Below are 20,171 nucleotides of genomic sequence, written 5' to 3' on the forward strand. Positions count from 1 at the left end.
GATGCTCTGCTCTGAGGAAGGTTCTGGCCTGGGATTTTACAGTATTTTCAACAAAGCCACCATATGAAGACTTGGTGGGGATTTTTCTTAGCTGAACTTTCTTACACCTTAATGTGTGCTTCTCTTCTTCCTTTTTCAAACCAAATCTTGCCAGATAGAAAAGTATTGTTATTCATGTTTTGCTCTGTGGTCTGCTCTTTTTTTTCCCCTGATGCTTAGCTATTTAATTCAAGTTTTTCTTGGCACTGGAAAAGTTTATGCATTTTTGAATAAATAGATAAAAAAGCATTTTATTATGGAAAATATAAATATATACAAAAAGAGAGTAGGATAATAAACCCACATGTACCTATCATCCAGCTTCAATAATTATAAATTCATGGTCAGTATTGTTGCATCTATGTACATGTACCCACTCAGTTACCTTTCCACCTTGGGCCATTTAAAGAAAATTCCTTGATATGCTTCCATAAATGTTTTTCAGTTTTACTATAAAATATAAGGAATCTCTTTTTATTAAAAATTTTTTTTTAATGTTTTATTTTTGAGAGAGAGAGTAAGAGAACATGCAAAAACAGGGGAGGGGCAGAGAGAGAGAAAGAGAGAGACAGACAGACAGACAGAATCCAAAGCAGGATCCAGGTTTCAAGCTGTCAGTGCAGAGCCTGACGTGGGGCTTGAATCCACGAACCTTGATATCATGACCTGAGCTGCAGTTGGATGCTTAACCCACTGAGCCACCCAGGTGCCCCAGGAATCTCTTTTTAAAGCACAACCAAAATATCATAATCTCATCTAAAAATTAACAATAATTTAATATCAATTAATATCTAGAAATTGTTCAAATTCTACATTTTTCATCATATTTTGATAGAGAGTTCATTCAAGTAGAGATGGAGTTGTTTTATCATTTTTGCTTCTATTGTTTACATAGATAAAGACATTTGGTATCAGTAACCATAATGGAAATATTTTGAATTGCAATATGCTTTTTTGGATGGAGAGAAAAAGATGATGAGTCTTGAAAGTTTGTCCTTGAAAGTTGGGTATGCTTTGGGAAGGTGGAGACTGGTTAGAATGTGTTATCTGGGTGTGGTAGTCAGTGTTCTCCAGAGAAACAGAACCAATAAGATCCTTCTCTCTCTGTCTCTCTTACTCTATGTCCTCTCTATTTTCCTCTTGATAAAAATATAACTAGATCTACCATATTACTTATTTATGTATATATTTATATTGAGCTCAAGATAGACAGGTAGAGGTATAGTTAGATAGAAAGATGGATACATGATAGATACCCTCTCTCTTTCTCATTCTTCATATGTGAGCCCTTAAATCTCTCTCTTTCTCCTCTTGACTCCATATATGGAGAGGTTTATTTTAAGGAATTAGCTTATGCAATTGTAGAGGCTGACAAGTACAAAATTTGAGTCTGGAGTAGTCTGTTGGCAGAATTCTCTGTTTTAGAGGAGATGAGTCTTTTTCTTGAGGCTTTAACTGATTGGATGGGACCCACCCATGTTATGGAGAGCAATCTGCTTTAGCAGATTTGAAGGTTAATCTCATCTAAAATAACTTTACAGGGGCGCCTGAGTGGCTTAATTGGTTGGGTGTCTGACTCTTGATTTTGGCTTGGGTTGTGATCTCACAGTCATGAGATTGAATCCATGTCAGGCTCTGTGCTGGGCATGGAGCCTGCTTGGGATTCTCTCTTTCCCTTTCTCTCTTCTTCACCCCCACTTCCATGTACAAACTGCCCCCTCCCTTCAAAGAAAATACCTTTAGAGCAACATCCATACATGTTTGACCAAATACCTGGCCACTGTATTTTAGACAGGTTGACACAAAAGGAACTATCACAAATGGAAGCAAATGAGTGGACTTCAATGCTGTTTAGGTTAAGGCAAGTAGAGCCCTTCAACTAGAGGAAAGACTCATACATTGACATTGTCATTAGTAAAACCAGGAAAGTAAATTAAGAAATAATCTTTATTTTGCTCTCATTTATTCTTAAAGTTGCTGCTAAAATAATACATATTATGTTTCTGAAAAGAAGCAAATTTGTTGAATTTGATCTGTTGATGTGTAGGAGTAAGAAGGCAGAGCATCTGTGAAATATTTTATTAGTACAGTAAGTTTTCATTTATTAGTGATAATGGAAACAGCATCTCCATGGCTATTGAGCTTTATAGATAATATTTAACACATTAAAATCCAGAATTTTCATCATCCACTCAGAACTTAGACTATTTCTTGTATTTATAAACAAACAGAAACATTAATTTATGTTTTATGTTTGCCTCCTTTCTGATGATGATTGAAAGGACTGAAAAGGACAAGTAGAAATTGGCTAATTTTTAAGCCTGATAATTGTAATTTTTTATCATCATAAAAATGTTCTTTTTGTTAGCTTATTTAATATTGTTTACTATATTTATGTGTGATGTTTGCTATAGCTTTATAGACTTAGGCTCTGTGAATCTCTTCGTACTTAGATATATTTTAAATTTAATTTTATATAATACTCTACCTGGAATTTAGTTAAGGTTCCACCAATCATATATGCTCTATGCCTCACAAGGTGACAGACTTACTCTCTCCTAGCTATGACTAGAAGAGAAGAATAGTGAAACATTTAGAATAAAAATACTGACATAAGCAGAGCTAAAATGCTGTTCCACAATTATCCGTTTGTTTTTGTCACTAGAATCTTTTCTCCTGCCTTGAATGTATTGCTTTAATGAATTTTAGTAAAGATAATGATACATTAATGAACTTCAGTTTCCTGAGAAGCCAATCATGAAAGACAGATGGAAATAACTAAAAATTAACAATCTTTCTTAGGGGATTAGAGTCTTGTTTTTGTTTTCTAAAAAGGCCAGCTCATTCCAGAATTTGCACAATTATTCTAGCTCATGCATAACCTATGAGTAAATAAAATACCAAAGATTTGTGACAAAACATTTGGTAGATAGTTTTGTTTAAAGCTTAATCATCCTTTTGTAATACAAAACAACTATATCTCCGTAAAAAAGCTTCTGGAAAGCTAAATATTCAGGTCAACATCCTTATAACTGGAAGGGAGTGGCATGTGCATATTTTTTTGAGTGATGCATGTATGCAAAAACATCCTGTAAAGTCATCCCCTAAATTCCACAGTCATTCTAGGTTCCAGATTTATTTTTTTAATTTTTTTTTTTAATTTTAGAAGGGGGTAGAGAGGAGCAGAGAGACAAAGAGAAAGAGAGAGAGAGAGAGAGAGAGAGAGAGAGAGAGAGAGAGAATCTTAAGCAGGCTCCACGCTCAGGATGGAGCTGACTTGGGGCTTGATCCCAGGGTCATGGGATTATGACTTGAGCTGAAATCAAGAGTCAGATGCTCAAGTGACACCCCTACACTCCAGATTTTTTAAAACTGGGATTATCAACTTGCTTCAGAGAGAAGTAGAGGGGTATTTCACCTCTTAGCTAACAACCTCCTTCTTTTTGTTCGTTTAGCATTTAAACTGTTAAAACATAAGATTTGATTGCATTACATTGTTTCCATGTGGTGTAGAGACCAAACTGGGCAGAGTTTGAGCCAAATATGTGCTTACCCCCTCATGTCCAACTCATGTATATTTGTCTCAGGCCCATGGACTGCTTCCTTATCCAGTCTATTCAAGCTCAGGCAGCAAGTCTGGTTTTACAAATAAACCATGGGTTAGGTCCTATGGCAACCAGTAGGAGGAAAAAACAATTAGGATAGCTTTCCTCAAAAATGGCTGTATGTGAGTCAGGTCCTTCAGATTCATGAATTTTGCATTCAGCCCATTCAGAACAAAAAAACAGAATATAGACAAAAGTTCGATTAAACCAAAAATTATTATTTTTAGCATTTTGGCATGTTTTTGTTTAGTCTTTTTGTTTATGGGTTTTTCGTTCATAATTGAAAGTGCAAGATATATATTTTTGTTGTTGAAAAATAACTCAATGCATGTATGTACTATATTTACTTAAACAATCTCCCATTACTGGACATTTATGTTAATTTCAATTTTTATTATTGTGTTGGGGTTCTAAAGACTACCCCTTGTTCAGTGATCTGCTAGGAGGATTCATGGGACTCAGTATGTTGTCATATTCGTAGCAAAGGTTTATTATATAAAAACATACAAAGAAAAATCAACAATCAAAGAAAAATCACTTCACTTGTGGTGGAGGCCAGAGGAAACCAGGAGCAAGTTTCCAAGAGTTCTTCCAGTGGTCACTGCAATGCATTTAATTCCTCCAATAATGAATCGTGACATGAATCGCACTTCCTGGGGGGTGATGTCTCGGGTCATGGTACACAGGGGAAACTCATTAAAGATTCAGCAACAAGGTTTTTACTGGGGGATAATCTAAGTATCCTCTGCTTAGTATGTCCCAACATTCCAGATTTCCAGAAGGAAGCACACATTTTGCATAAACCCGTATTGTTTGCCCAGTCTAGGCACAGTGAGATACTCTTATCTTTTAGGAAAAGTTTTACATCAGTGTAGGGAACTGTTCACCTGCCAAGTTCCCAGATACCAGCCCAGGATTTTAACCTTGTAAACTTGTCTTTCTAGGAATAACAGTCTCAGCTTTGCTATGTTAACTCTTCTGCCCAATTATTATAAATAATGCTGTAATAAACATCGTTATTAGTGAATCTTGTGGCATATTTCAGATTACTCCCTTATGAAAGATTCCTAGAAATCGATATTACTTCAAAAATATGAATATTTAAAAGACTTCTCTCACTGGTGAATTACTTTCCCAGAATCTTTTCAAATTTTCATTTTCACCAAGCATGTATGAGTGTGGGCACAGAAACCTTGACTAAAATCAGTAAGATCTGTATTGTCCAAACATCAGTATGTAGTCAACCTGGAAGAAATAATTTTTAAAAATTTAGGATTATATGAGACAAACAAATGACTAGTTAATTGTTGCTTCTTTTTACAGGGATGGGGCAGGGACTGCTAAGAACACTCCCATTGAATTACCATGCAATAAATCACTTTTCTCCCAGAACTCTTGTCTTTTTTTTTTTTTCTTTTTTCTTTTGCCTAGAAACCTATGACATCATTGCCATCTGTAAAACAAGCATCATCCGGTTCATGTTAACATTTTTTCTTCAAAACTATTCGTACATATTCTGTACCAGGCATTGTGGTTGTGTAGAGGATACAACAGTATACAGGATGTGACGTCTGCCCACCTGGAGTTTGCAGTCAGGTGCTAGCATGAGCTGTATTTGTCATAGTGCTTCTGGGCAAAGATGACAAGTGGGCTGCCATCAAGAGGCATTTTCAGATCATGTATTCAGATAGCTGCCCTTGTATCACAGAAATAAATCTGTGACAGTAGTACCTGGGCTTGCTTTAGTTAATCAGAAAAACTGAGACTAAACTTTTCCAAAGCTACTTCAACATAGCAGACTATCTCTGTTACTTCCTGAGAGGGGGATGTGAGTTTTGACTCTTTAAAGATAGTGTGGTTCTCCCCTGTCCCCAAACTGTTGTGTCATTGAAGACAAATGTAAAGGAAGCATTTATTGGGGTGCCTGGGTGGCTCAGTCGGTTAAGTGTCTGACTTTAGCTCAGGTCATGGTCTTGGGTTTGCGGGTTCAAGCACCGCGTCGGGCTCTGTGCTGACAGCTCGGAGCCTGGAGTCTACTTCTGATTCTGTGTCTCTCTCTCTCTGCCCCTCCCTTGCTCGCTCTCTGTGTCTCAAAGGTGAATAAATGTTTAAAAAAATTTTTTTAAATAAATAAAGGAAGCATTTATTTTTGTATGTATGCTTGTTATGTAAGAAGTTTAAGCAAATTGTGTTTTCTTCTTTACCAAGTACAAAACATCTTTGTTAGAAAAAAGAGAGGTAAATCTCCCTAAAGTTCTGTGATGATTTCTTCAGACTTTGCTTTTGTTCATAGTTTTTCTACATAATTTTTGCCTAATTTCACCTAAAATTATACAGACTTATTTTAAATGTGTTCTCTGTAAAGTTGCAATTAGTATGATTAATTGCAGAAAATGTAGAAAATACAGAACACTGTCACAAAAAGAGATACTCGTTTATTGTTCTACCACCCAGAAATACTCACTATGAAATTCTGGTGTATATCCTACAATCTATTTTCCAGGTATATTTTCCCCCTTAAACAACTGAGGGCCATAGGAATATTCAGAGGCTGTTCTCCTGATATAAAGAGGCACTTCCTGGGGGGTGATGTCGTGATTTAGGTGATTGAATTTGAAGTTTTAAGAAGGAGAAAAGTCATTATTTAAGTTCTTGGAAAATGAAAATAGCCATTATTGTTCTTTGTTTCCTTGTCTTGTTTACTGGGGACATGTTCCAAACCTTTAGCCATTCGAAGTGCACGAGACACCAATGCTGGTCATTGGTTATTGTTTTTGGTAATCATAGAACAAGATTCTATTTGAAAGAACATTTCATTTGAACTATGAGTGAGGTAAAGCTTATACCATAGGAAATAAACTGTTTGTTTCCTAGGAAAGCAAAATGAAGCAGAAAGGGAACTATGAGGCTAGGACTGGGAAGACCAAGCTGTAAGTCTGAGGTGTAGAATCCACGTGACTGTCGTGGTCCTACTAGAAATGGCTATTCTGGTTATGGGAAGAACTGCTGGTCCCATGATTTCTAAACTCTTTTAACCTTAATTTTGATCTTCAGATAGATATTTTTTATTTAAACAAAAACACGTGATTTTTCTCAGCAGACCTTCGGGGTGTTGGTATATCGGAGAATGAATTTTTTCCCTGGCCTTTATAAATCGAAGACAATTTGATTTTAAAAATTTCTGTTTCACAACTTTTCCTTTTCCTTGGAAGTTCTGTTTGTGGTTTTCTGTCATTTATTGTTTCTTTTGTTGTTTCACAGAGGACATTTGATAACAACCTGTGTTTTACACCTTTGAGATGTTTTTTCTTTGCAAGTGTGTGTGAATTCTTTTAGTAGTTTGTTTTCTTTATTCTTGTAACTTTGCAGGATGTAATGGCATACAAATCTCTTTTAATTACTTTCTCATAATATACAATAAGCCCCAATACTCAGAAGATACATGCTTTTTTTTTAGCTGAGGAAATTATTATTCAGTCATGTTTGTTTTCTTTACTTTTGATTATTCTGGTTTCATCTTCAGTAATGTATAGGACTCCTTTGATGGATACTTATTTTTTGTCAACTTTAATCTATAATCTTTAATCTTCTCTCTTATAATTTTCATCTTTGGATACTTCTTTATTCTAGGAACACTTGCTAAATCTAGTCATTTGATATTCTGTACTGTCTCTTACATTCCTATTAAGTGTGAAATACATTTTAATTCTGTTGTTACAGTTTTGGTTTCCTGGTATTTCTTGCCTTTTAAAGATCACTCATTTCCATTTTTATTTATCTTGCAAATATTCTTATTGTTTAAAGTCTTAGTTTGTTTTCTCCTTATTGCTTTTGGCTTCTATTTTAGAGTTTGGCTTGTTATATAGTACAATGGAATGCCAATACTATTCTAAAATTTTTTTCTGAGTCTAATAGAATATTTTTGACTTCTAATAGAATATTTTTGACTTAAACTCCTTTATAGATTTTCAGAATTGCAGACTGTATTAGTTTCCCAGGGCTGCTTCAACAATTTACTCCACAAACTTGGTAGCTTAAAAGGACACAACTGTATTCTCTTACAGTTCTAGAGGCCAGAAATCTGGGATTAATTTCATTGGACTACGTGGAGATGTTCCCCAGGACTGATTCTTTCTGCGACTCTAGGGATGAATATTTCTGTTCCTTTTATGCTTCTGAAGGCTATTTGAATTCCTTAGCTCATGACCTCTTCTCCAAATCACTCTTGCTTCTGTCATCACATTTCCTTCTTTTCCATGGGCCTTTGTGAGTACACATATGCCCATCATGATATCCTAGGTTATCTTCCCCTCTCACGATTATTGATTTAATCATGCCTGCAAAGTCCCTCTTGCCATGTATTCTAACATTTGCAGGTTTCAGGGATTGGGATGTGAGTATCTTTGGGGCCATTGTTCAGTCTTCCATTGGGACCTTTCCCCTTGTGTTGCTGTCCCTTGGGCTTCAAATTCAGATTGACCTGGGTTCACACACCTGCTTACTAGCTGCCTGAACTGGGGCAAGTGACTTAATTTGTTTTCTCCTCTGTTAAACTAGGGTTCTTGTGTAGATTAGGTCAGGTAATGCGTGTAAAGTATTCAACGATCTAGGTCCTCCATAAATGTTAACTGGCATTTCCATGATCAATATAGGCCCCAGGATGTTTACTCTGCCTTGAATAAAAAGACATAGCTCCATGCAAAGTGAGTGATTATGAACAGAGAGCACATATGGATTTTTCTCTACTCTGCTCCATGTTCACTTGAATGTGCCAATTACCTTTTCTAGTTCTATAGTTGATGAGCTGGTGTCAATGCCCCCTTCTCTGCCGAATTCTCAGTAACCTGGAGATGCCCATTTGGAACAGTTTGGTTCTACTGGGTGGGTCCTTTCATTCCTTCATTCTTCCTTCATTCTTCAGTACTATTATTATTTTTAGCTGTTTAGCATGTTAAAATTACAATCCCTGTTATGCATTGTTGTCAAATCCTGTCAGTCCCATCCTCTGCACAGAGCTCTTTCTTTACAATAAGACTGTTTCAATTCCTGTTGGTACAGTCAGGATTACTCTCTTTTCTAGTTGTTTCCTTAGAGTTGTAGTGTCCAAGTGGATTGTGGTAGTTGAGGGTATGGAAAGGGAAGGGTTCTTCAAAAGCAGCATCCACATTGTACAGAAATGGGTTTTGTTCTTTTTTCTTTATATTTTTCTTGGGAGATAATAAGCCTTTTTTCTAACATCTTTCAGATGGGCTAGGGGTTTTATTATGTAAAGGTCACTAATTGCTTTCCTCAATTCACTTCCTCATCTTAAAGAATTTTGTTTTCTCATCTGCATATTAATGAATGGTTAGACTTAATTTCTTGTAACCTTGAGATTTTCATCTTTTTCTTTATTGTTACAGTATTTTAGTGGTACTGTAAAAGGGGCTGCCTCACAGCCAGAAGTCACAAAGCCATATTGAACCAGAAATGATTCTTTTTGAACACTTTTTTTTTTTATCCATTATTAGCTGAAAGTATCTGTCAAACTTGTTCAAATACTTGGCAATTTAGAAACATATTATGCAACAGTGATGCCACTGTTCTGTATTATATTATATCCTAATAAGAATGAAGTTCTCACATATTTTTGTAACTCACTTTAAGTTTCTCCTGTTTTTTAGTATTTGCTTTGTATGTATAAACAAGTGATCCCATCAGAACCCAAAAAAGGATCATAGGTATGTCTTATTTGCTGTCTCTCAGGATTCACTTAAATAAAAGTGTTAATTGGAACACAGAGTTATCTGTATTTCTTACATGTTTTATAATAAGATTTGGGAGCCATGAATATTAACTGGTATTCAGTAGATACATATAAGTTAGTCTGTTGAATCTTTATTTTTATTAAACCCTTTTGGAAACAGTTAATTTTAAATAAATGAAACAAAGTAAATAGTTTAAGCAATTTGAGAATACATATTGTATGTTTTTGACTATAAATTGAAATATGATTGATTTAAATGGACATTTCAGTCATTGATTCTAAAAGTTGAACTAATGTAACAGATGGAGTTCAGCTGCCCAAGCAAGCTTCTGGGTTTGATTATTCAAGTGATTAAGATGCTATTTGTCAACTCTAGTTTACCACCCCTTTTAATTATATAGATAATCAAACTAAGAACTGCTAATTCTGTCTCCTAACTATTAATTGTTTGTAATTACACGCAGATTAAAACTGCATGTGCAATTAACTCAGAGAATTAATTGATACAAGGGAATTGATAAAAGGGAAACAGAACAAGCTTGGCATAAAAAAGGCTCTAGGGACACAGGACCACTTGAACCCACTAGTGTCTTGGGCTCTATCATGTCCTTGTAAAGATACTTCACACTTTCATTTGGACTTCTTCGGCTCTGTTGGATGCAGTTGCATAGACATATTCTTTTAAACTATTATATTCTTACATTATATATCATTAGCATAGACTGTTTCTTAGTTCTTCATTCATGGTTGATGGACACGATATATTTTAAAAATTTGAACATCTACTGTCTTTGGGTCTTTTGCTGATAATTCAGGTGACTTGGACAAATATATCCATTTGCAACCTGGAGGAAATATTTGTCATGATGAAGATTATTACATACGTGGTGAATGTTTCAACTAGCTACAAATTTTCCCTTCCTTCCTTTCTCCTTCTTTCTTTCTTCATTCTCTTGGCAGTCTCACCATAGTATAGAACCTTATCAGTTTTCTGTGAGCCATTTGAGAAATTTTAGTTTCTAAAATAACTATGACAATTAGAATTTGGAACTGTCTCTCACCTTTGCAAATAATTGGCTCATTGTTAACTACATAAATTTAAGTAAAAACAGGAAATAAAATTTTAAAAAAAGCACCCCCAACTGAAATATGTTGCTAGAAAGTGAGAGAAGATAATCTGGTGGAAAATAGTTGATCCTGAAAAAAATAGAATTTTAAAAACCTGTTGTAAATTTTTTTCCATTCCTTCAGATATTTGTGTCAGTTGCATTGTATGGGACTTTTCACGTTTAACAGTTTTGGTGATTGGCCTTTCAACCAGTGCCAAGTAATTCCAGAGCATACATTGAACATATGCTTTGGGCACAGCATTATGTTCAGTTTTATGGGAAATGCAAAGCAAGTAAAAGACTTTTAAGTTTAGATAGGAAAATAAGATGTGCAGAAGACAACAAAATAACATGAACTAAGTGTATAATATTTTTCAAAAAGAGTCTCTATAAGTATTGAGGATATACAAAGGCAGGAAGACATCAGTATGGGTAGTTATTTAACCAAATTTTTTATATTCCAAGGTAGCTCCTATTCCACCAGCTTGTTAACCTGATGGAACCTTCTTGGTTCCTTTTCAAATTTTGGTATTACATTTTCCCCAGATTTGTTTAATATTAGAATATTTTGTTCTATCCTGCTGGCTGTTAAACTGGGATCACTGCTAAGATTTCTTATTTTTTCACCTACCAATAAGCAGCCTACTCTTGCTTACTCCCCACTCCATTTCCAGCATTCAGAATCTTCGTTTCTCTGTGGCAGTATCTGTGAAGAGTGTTGGCTCCGTGAGGGTTTGTGAACATTTAGTCTGATGTATGACTCTGTTCTTCAAACTACCAGTTTATAACTTTTGACTGACTTTGTGGAATAAACTGGAATTTGTTGCATGTCACCTTCCGGGCCTGGCTTCTGAGGAGGAGTCATTAGCATACATCAGTGTGTGAATGATTACCTTGAGGATTTTAGTGGAGGGTTTACTGCTTCCTGAAGTGGAAAAGTTATAGCTATATTTTCTAATGTGATACCTATAGACTGGAGAAAATAATGCATGGCCTTCTCAACTGCACGAGTCTGTTTTGTGGGTAAACCAGATAAAATATTTGAAATGCTCTGCACTGTCTTGGAAAATAATTTGTATAGCACTTAGATACATTTTGGGTTGGGCTCTTCAATGATCAGGAAGACTCCCTTTCCCTGTGAGATCTCCCCTTTTGAGTCTAATTCTTGTTCACCAGTATTTACATAGCTACCTCAATTGCATTGCTGATGAACCAGAAGCACAGATAAATTCCAACTAAGATATTGTCTTCGTCCTGGAAGTGTTTATCAGTTTAAAAAGGAGATTGCATTGAGGAGGGCACTTGTTGGGATGAGCACTGGGTGTTGTATGTAAACAATGAACCATGGGAATCTACTCCCAAAACCAAGAGCACACTGTACACATTGTATGTTAATCAATTTGACAATAAATCATATTAAAAAATGAAAAGTAAAAATTATAAATATGAAAAAAATAAAGTAAATTAGGCCCTAGTTAAAATTAAAAAGGAGATTGGAAAGAGATGCCCAATTATCTAAAACATGTGAAGACACTTATGGTGCAAGTTCATTAAGGGAAGTAGGTGGTCCAGAGATAGTGTTAGTGAGTTGAGGAATGCTTTAAATTACTCAAGAAAGCATCATAAGAAATGTGGGGACTTACACGTCTCTAATAACTCTTATTCTACCCTTTTAAGTCCCCCCTGGGTTTATAAAAATCCCCAGTTAAAGTTTAATGTGTATGTCCTTTTCTTTGCTGTCCTCTTCCCAGATACTAATATGTTCAGGTTCCCTATAATGTTTCCATTGTTGGCATCTGCTTCCACTAAAGAATTTTATTTATTCATATTGAGTTGTGATTGAAATACGATTTATTATGTTGCCTCTTCTAGACACTTTGCCTTTTTGATAAGAGGACAAAGATTCTTTTTGACTGAAGTGGAAGAAATTATATACATATAAAATTAGAATGGGGTAGATTACATACATGTTATTGATTGGAATGTCTCTGAGATAACATTACATTTTTTTATTATTTTATGTTACTATCTGCCTCCCTATAGGACACTTAGCTTATGATCCTATAAATAAGTTGAAGCAATGAAATGAGAGAATTTATTACGTCTGAGTTTTCTCTAAATTTATGTGAAATTAAGCAGTCCATAGATGTCTCTATTAAATCGAAAGTTTCAGGAAAGAATATATGTATATAAATAAGTATTAGAAAGAAAATTGGAAATGTGTAAACAGTTTGATTCATTTTGGATGGCAGGATTGAACTGAATTTTTCTCTTTTAAATGATTAATGTTTCTGAGAAATAGACAAATAAATCTTAAATCTCCTCATCTTTAAAAAAAATTTGTCTGCAGAAATCCCATGCAACAACTGCCATGAGACAGAAGAAATATGTAGGCATATGTTGGCTAACCTTTTGCTCTTTCAACTTATTCGTCTAGAGCACTTTTAATAATTTCCCTTACTTTGCCATTTCAAAATGTGTACCCTCATCATAATTCTGAATTTTCTTTTAAAGTACTGATGTAGCAGGGAGAGGAGTTTTCCCTTTGTTTTTGTAAGTGCTATTCACAAATATGATTTTGCTTTAAGCCTCCTTTAAAAAAAGAAGTCAGTGCTCTTGAACAGAAGAGACTCAAAGGAATGAACCTGGTCTTCTGATGGGCACACCGTACCCAATAAAAACACAAGAGCTTTACTGTGTGATGGAACCAATTAATTGAAGCCTCTCTCTGTGCGGTGCTCATGCTTCTGCATCTCTCTGATTAGATGACAAGATGCGATTTTAATATAGAATAACAGGGCCATAAAGATGATCTATTTTCCTCTTTGTAACATTAAGCAGTATGGTCTGTGTGTACTTTTCTTGGATAAATATTGTTTTAACTTGCATTGATATTTCTAACAGATAAAACATTCTACGATTGGAGAGGAATTATGTCAACAAAGCCTTCCCGTTTGACTCCTGACTCCAGCTGGCCTAGTTTGTGTGGGCCATCATCAATGTTTCGGGATTACCGTTCTGTGAGTATTTGTGAAACTGGATATAGAGTTGCGTTACCATTCTTCTGGCAGCTTATTGGGTTAATTTTGATAAAACGTGAGATTGTGCTTCATTCCCAAATGATTCTCCACTGAAATTCTTTGTCCTGAAACAGTGCTTTACTTCTGTTATCATATCTTGTGCAAAATTTGCATCTTGTGGATCACCTTAACTCCTAAATATGTGTATTAATTTTTATTTGAAGAGTACTGATAGCCAAAGTGATCATCACAATGATTTGCCCCAAATGTGATAGTAACTATTTTTGTAATGGTACCTAGACTATCAAGTAAATATAATGGAGGCCAGTGGGGCATGAAGATAGCTGTTAGGAGTGTGACAGAGGACTAAAAAATCCAAGGACAATTTCACAACCACACATTGATGGTTTTCTGAATGAGGACTCTCTAAACTGAAACATGGGAATCTGGGACTTGAAAATGGAATCTGGACTTCACTTTGAGTTCATCTATTTATCAGGCAAGGTCCTAAGATGTTTCTATATCAATAGTAGAGGAAACTCATGTAATTCTGAAATTTTTAGCAACAATTTCTATTTTATAATGTCGTGTCTCACAGTACCTATATATACATATGTTTGGGTTTCTTACATCTTCTCCGTGTTCTGTTCTGTATGTGAATGTGTCTGTCTCATCCTTTCACTGACTTTTCCTCTCTTTTTGTATCACTAACTATTTTTCTTCTCGACTTGTCATTTGTATTAGTGTGTTTGGCAATCATAACAAAATACCACAGACCGGGTGGCTTAACCAACAGAAATTTATTTCTCAAAGTCCTGAAGTTTGGAAATCCAAGATCAAGGTGCCAGCAGGTCTGTTTTCTCCTGAGGCTATTCTCTCCTTGGCTTGCAGACAGCTGTGTCCTCACATGGCCTTTCCTGTATGTGTCCCTGGTGTCTGTCTCTTCTTAAGAGATCACTAATCATATTGGATTAGGGCCCTACCCTTATGACCTCATTTAACCTAATGACTTCATTAAAGGCCCTATCTCCAAATACAGTAACATTAGGGGTGAGGAATTCAACATACGCATTTTGAGGTGACCTAATTCAGTCCACAACACCATTAGACAACTGAAATATATTGAAAAATTATTTTTCCTCTCTATTAAATAGATAGATTACTTAAGATTAAAAAAAAAACAAAGGTTGTATTTTTATATTTTTCCCATAGACCAGAACTTTTTTAATCATGTCATATATAACTTATATTGCTAAATTTGTGAATAAATTTACTAAAACTAAACACTGTTTTAGACAAGGACATTATATGAATATTATTAAGGAAAATAATATGATGTCTTTAACAAAAGCAATACCCATAGAAGGCTGTTATTATCTCCCAGTAAAGGTAAAAAAAATGAATTGCTTCTTCTAAGCTTTCCAGCTCCAGCTCTACCCTGTTTTACACTAACAATTTAAAGACTGCTCCTAGCTGTGTGACAAACCACATTTAAATATATTTCTTTTGGGGAATATATCTGGCAAGGGTAGACGATTTTGGAGAGCAAATGCAAGACAGGGTATATTTATTCATTGTTGAGTGGGGGAATTAAGAACACAAAAGGCTATTACCCATAGCTTTGACATAAAAGATAGTGCTTTGGGGATGTGCACATGGCTAAAGAGTTTGGGGTAGACTGGAGTGGAGACTGGGTGAGCATGAAAAGGCCTTTTGCATCAGTCCAGTTAAAGGCTTGTCTCTTATCCTTGAAAACCAACAGTACTGGGGGTGGGTATGTGTGAATGGATAAGAGGGAGCAGGATTCAAACCTTCAAATTTCTTTCCTGCAGCTTACTTGATTTTCAGTTTCTACTACTGAAAGTCTAAATGGCCTTTTTTTTTTAAAGTAAGAATTGCTCCTTTGTTTATCCTTCAAAATAATCACAATCCTAGAAGGGATCAAACATCATGTTCTAAGTAATCTTTTTTCCCCAATTTTTATTGTGGTAAAATATACTTAACATAAAATTTTCTTCTTGACCATTTTTAAGTGTATCATTTGGTGGCATTAATTACACCCACATTGCTGTGTAACCATTACCACCATCCATCTCCAGAACTTTTTCATCTTTCCAAACTGAAACTCTGTACCCTTTAAACATTAATTCTCTCTCCCTTCCCTCATCTCCTGGCAACAAGCATTCTACTTTCTGTCTCTATGGTTTTGACTTTGTGTGTGTGTGTGTGTGTGTGTGTGACTGGCTCATTTCACTTGGCATAATGTGTTCAAGGTTCATTCATGTTGTAACATGTGTCAGAATTTCCTTAATTTTTAAAAAGACTGAATAATATTCTGTTGTACAGGTTTCCCCACTATCCCAAAGTAGAACATTCCTATGAAAATTTTGTAAGCTGAAATCACGTAAAGTGAAGAAATAATTACCATTGATTTATATGGAAAAAATTTCAAGTGTTCCCAGATCCCAAAAATAACTTCTCTTAGGCCTTTCTGATATCTTAGCTAATGGATGAACAAAATGCTTTAAGATAAAGCACAGATGCTCACAAGACACAGTTCAAAGGTGTGGTAGCTTGATGATGAGGTGCTGAGTGGAGTTTCCAGGGAAGGAGCTAGGTGAGGCCACTCTCACTGGTTGGGTTGTGTGCTACCTTTATAATGGCTGGCTGCAAAACAAATGTTGAATGCTATTTTCGCTTTTCACCTTTTTCGTTAGATAAAAGCAAAAAATCTTTGGATTTCTTTGAGTTAGCAAAAGTAGGTACTAATATAGGTCTTTCCTAAAAGTGAAGTGGCAGAATGTGAACTTTCAAAAAGTGGGGGATACTTGTACCATATTTTGTTTATCCACTCATTTGTTGATGGACACTTGAATTGCTCTTACCTTTTTGGATATTTTGGATAATGCTTCTTTGAATATGGGTGCATAAATATTGTTTGAGTCCTTGCTTTCACTTCTGTTGGTATATATCCAGAAGTAGAATTGTTGGACTATATTGTATTCCTATGTTTAATATTTAAGGAATCATCATATTGTTTCTCACGGTGGCTGCACCATTTTACATTCCCAGTAGCAATGCACAAATATTCCAATGTCTCCATATCCTCATCAGCACTTATTACATTATCCATTTTCTTGATAGCAGCCTTACTAATGGTTGGGAAATGGTACCTAATCTTGATCTGAGTTTTTTTCAGTCAGACCAAAAAGTAAGTAGGAAAAAAAGAATGTAGAAACCTGCACTGGTAAAAGTAGGCACAGGGCATAGAAAACCCTGTCTTTGATTTTGTAGGAGGAGAGAAAAATTTTGCACATTCTGCTTTCAAAACGCTCTCTACAGCATAGCTACTCTTATCAAAATTTTAATTCACTCAGGTAAGAAAGTCACTGTGGATATGCTTTCTTTAACCTAAAAAACAAAACAAAACAAAACAACGCTATCCTTTTTAAGCCTGAAGTTTTTGTTTTCTTTATAAAATCTTTTGAATCCTTATATGTTATAAGTTCTTCAAAATTTCATTTAAATTCTAGTTAGTTAACATATAGTGTAACATTAGTTTCAGGAGTAGAATTTAGTGATTCATCATTTACATATAACACCCAGTGCTCATCACAAGTACCCTCCATAATACCCGTCACCATCTAGCCCATCCCCATCCACCTCCCTCTGTCAACCTTCAGTTTGTTCTCTATCGTTGAAAGTCTTTTATAGTTTGTTTCTCTCTTTCTATCTTTTTTCCCCCATTTCCATATCTTCATCTGTCTTATTTCTTAAGTTCCACACACGAGTGAAATCATATGGTATTTGTCTTTCTCTGACTGACTTATTTTGCTTAACATAATACACTCTAGCCCATCCACATCATTGCAAATGGCAAGATTTCATTCTTTTTGATGGCTGAGTAATATTCCATATATATGTATGACATATATTATTATATATATACTATATGTAATATATAATACACACACACACACACACACACGCACGCACGCACGCACACCACCTCTTCTTTATCCATACATCAGTAGATGACATTTGGGCTCTTTCCACAGTTTGGCTCTCGTTGTTAGTGCTTCTATAAACATTGTGGTGCATGTGCCCCTTTGAATCAGCATTTTTGTATCCTTTGGATAAATTTTTAATAATGCAATGGCTGGATCATAGGGTAGTTCTATTTTCAACTTTTTGAGGAACCTCCATGCTCTTTCCAGAATGGCTGCACCAGTTTGCATTCCCACCAACAGTGTAAGAGGGTTCCCCTTTCTCCACATCCTCACCATATGTTTTCAGTTCCAATTAAATAATAATTTAATAATGTTTCATTTCTTTAGTTTTAATGTTTCATTTCTGAAACTTCAGCCTTACTATGTTAGAATTATGTTATTAGAATTTCTAGTTACTTTAAACAATGTCCTATGGGCCCATAAAATGTCTTTATATGAAGTTAAAGAAACTGCATCCTGAAGAAAAGGTTACTGATGGTATTTTTGATGATTTTTTGAAATACTGAGGATTTTTAAATTTTTTTTTATGATTTTTGAAGTACTGAGATATTTATAGCCGTAATTGTCTTGAAAGATAATATTTATTCATGGTAAGTGAATACTGAAAATGTAATCTTTTGTATAACATAACAATGTAATATTACATGGCATTAATACAATCTCCAACTTTCTCACCACAGTTTCATTTTATAATTCTTCTTTAAAAGTTTTGCTAACATTTATAATCATGTATGAAGCAATCTTGAAACCACAACCTGGAGGACTCTAGTTATAGTTATAGAAAACAACCTTGGTATTTATCAAAACTCTGGGATGAAAAAATTAATGTATTTATCAACAGTGTTCTTAAAAATAGCTAGGATAAAAACAAATATTGACAGAAATTTGTGTAAGTAGTTAATTTCTAGCTAAAATTGGGAAACAGAGGAGAAAGTGCAATAACTTTTATTCATTAGTTGTTAGGAAGGCAAACCTCTCCTCAGAGGGTGGTTATTAACTATGTTGCAGTGCCCCTTCTAAGGGGAAATATGTCGTTTGGTGATATCTACCAGTGAGGATGGAGTTCCAAGCCAGGGAATGCCAAGCGTGTGCACATGCATCCAGGATGGGATGGTGATGAGGTTCAAGGCAGTAGAGTGGAGGGAAAAGAGTGGTTGTAGTTATCTGACATGGGAGAGTAGGGGCATTTCAGGAATTGAAAGAAGTTCATTGCAGTAAAAGTGCAGCACATTCTTTCTAAGGGGCAAGTGGCAAGAAATGAAACTGAAGAGATAAGCAAGTCCCTATTATCATGAAGTGTCTTTGTAGGAAGACTGTCAGTCACGTTATCTTCTTAACCCTGATTGCAAGGAATTTGCCTAACCTTGACACTTGGACATAAGGGATTATAAAAAAAGTAGAATTCAGTTTAATAATTGGTTGCATTATAAATTGTTTTGTTTCAGAGAACAAACTGTGAGTCAGTCCTCTGGGCATTTGGCTTCGTTGTCCTCTGCACTATCCCCTACCCCCCCTTCCCTAGGGGAACACATCCTACATAAGAGAGAAGAAAACAATTCATTGGTCATATTTTTAAACATACTTATATCTTCATCTTGTCGACAAAATTCACTGGTTTTTATAGAAACATTTTTTAGAAATGAAAAGAAATTTCAAATATAACATTATCATTCTTCACATGAATTTAATTTTGTTTTTTAATTTTAATTTTTTTAATTTTACTCCAGTAGAGTTAACATAGTTTTATATTAGTTTTATGTGTGCAATATAGTGATTCAACAATTCTGTGTATCATTATTTGGTGCCCATGATAAGTGTACTCTAATCCCTGTCACCCATTTCACCCATCCCCCCACCTCCCCTCTGATATGCTTGATTTTAAACTAGTACCCTCAGTTAAAATTATTATTATTTTTGTAATGTTCATTTATTTATTTTTGAGGAGGGAGGGGGAGAGAAAGAGAGAGAATTCTAAGAAGGCTCTAAGAGGGCTTGAGCTCATAAATGGTGAGATCATGACCTGAGCTGAAATCAAGAGTCACACATCTAGCCAACTGAGCCACCAGGTGCCCCTAAAGTTATTTTTTTTTCAACAGGAACATATTTTACTTGAAGCATACTTCAGAATATATGGTTCTAAAAGATACATATAAAATATTCCATCCAAGAAAAATAGAATATGCATTTTCTTCAGTTACACACAGAAAAATCCCCTGGTTAAATCACATATATAGGGACATAACAAATATTACAAATGTAAGAATACTGAAATCATACCAAGTGTATTTTCCAACCACAGTGGTACAAAACTAAAGATCAACAATAAAAGAAAGCCAGGAAATCTACAATGTAAATATTAAATATTTAATATGTAAATATTTAACAACACACTACTGTACCACTAATGAGCAAAATAAGAAATCAAATGGCCAATTAAAGCAAGTCTCAAAACAAAAGAAAAACACAATATTACAAAACCTATGTGATGCAGCAACATCAGATGTTAGAATGAATTGTATGATATAAATGCTTGGATTAAGAAAAAAAGTTCAAATAACCAACCTAACATTATACCACAAGGAACCAGAAAAAGAAAAAACTTAGCTAAAATTTAGTAGCGGAAGAAAATAATAAAGAAAAAT

At 35.0% G+C, this 20,171-nt stretch overlaps 1 protein-coding gene across 3 annotated transcripts in view; it reads left to right on the plus strand.

Moving 5' to 3' along the window:
* IQCM (IQ motif containing M) overlaps positions 1-20,171 on the plus strand; it is a 468,312-nt gene that overhangs the window by 171,629 nt on the left and 276,512 nt on the right. For all 3 annotated transcript variants that reach the window (XM_045466083.1, XM_045466099.1, XM_045466092.1), the window contains exon 8: positions 13,404-13,519. In XM_045466083.1, coding sequence (XP_045322039.1) covers positions 13,404-13,519 — 116 coding nt within the window. The remainder of the gene's footprint in view (positions 1-13,403; positions 13,520-20,171) is intronic.

This window comes from Leopardus geoffroyi, chromosome B1 (genome assembly GCF_018350155.1).
Source record: "Leopardus geoffroyi isolate Oge1 chromosome B1, O.geoffroyi_Oge1_pat1.0, whole genome shotgun sequence".
In the NCBI taxonomy this organism is placed as follows: domain Eukaryota; kingdom Metazoa; phylum Chordata; class Mammalia; order Carnivora; family Felidae; genus Leopardus; species Leopardus geoffroyi.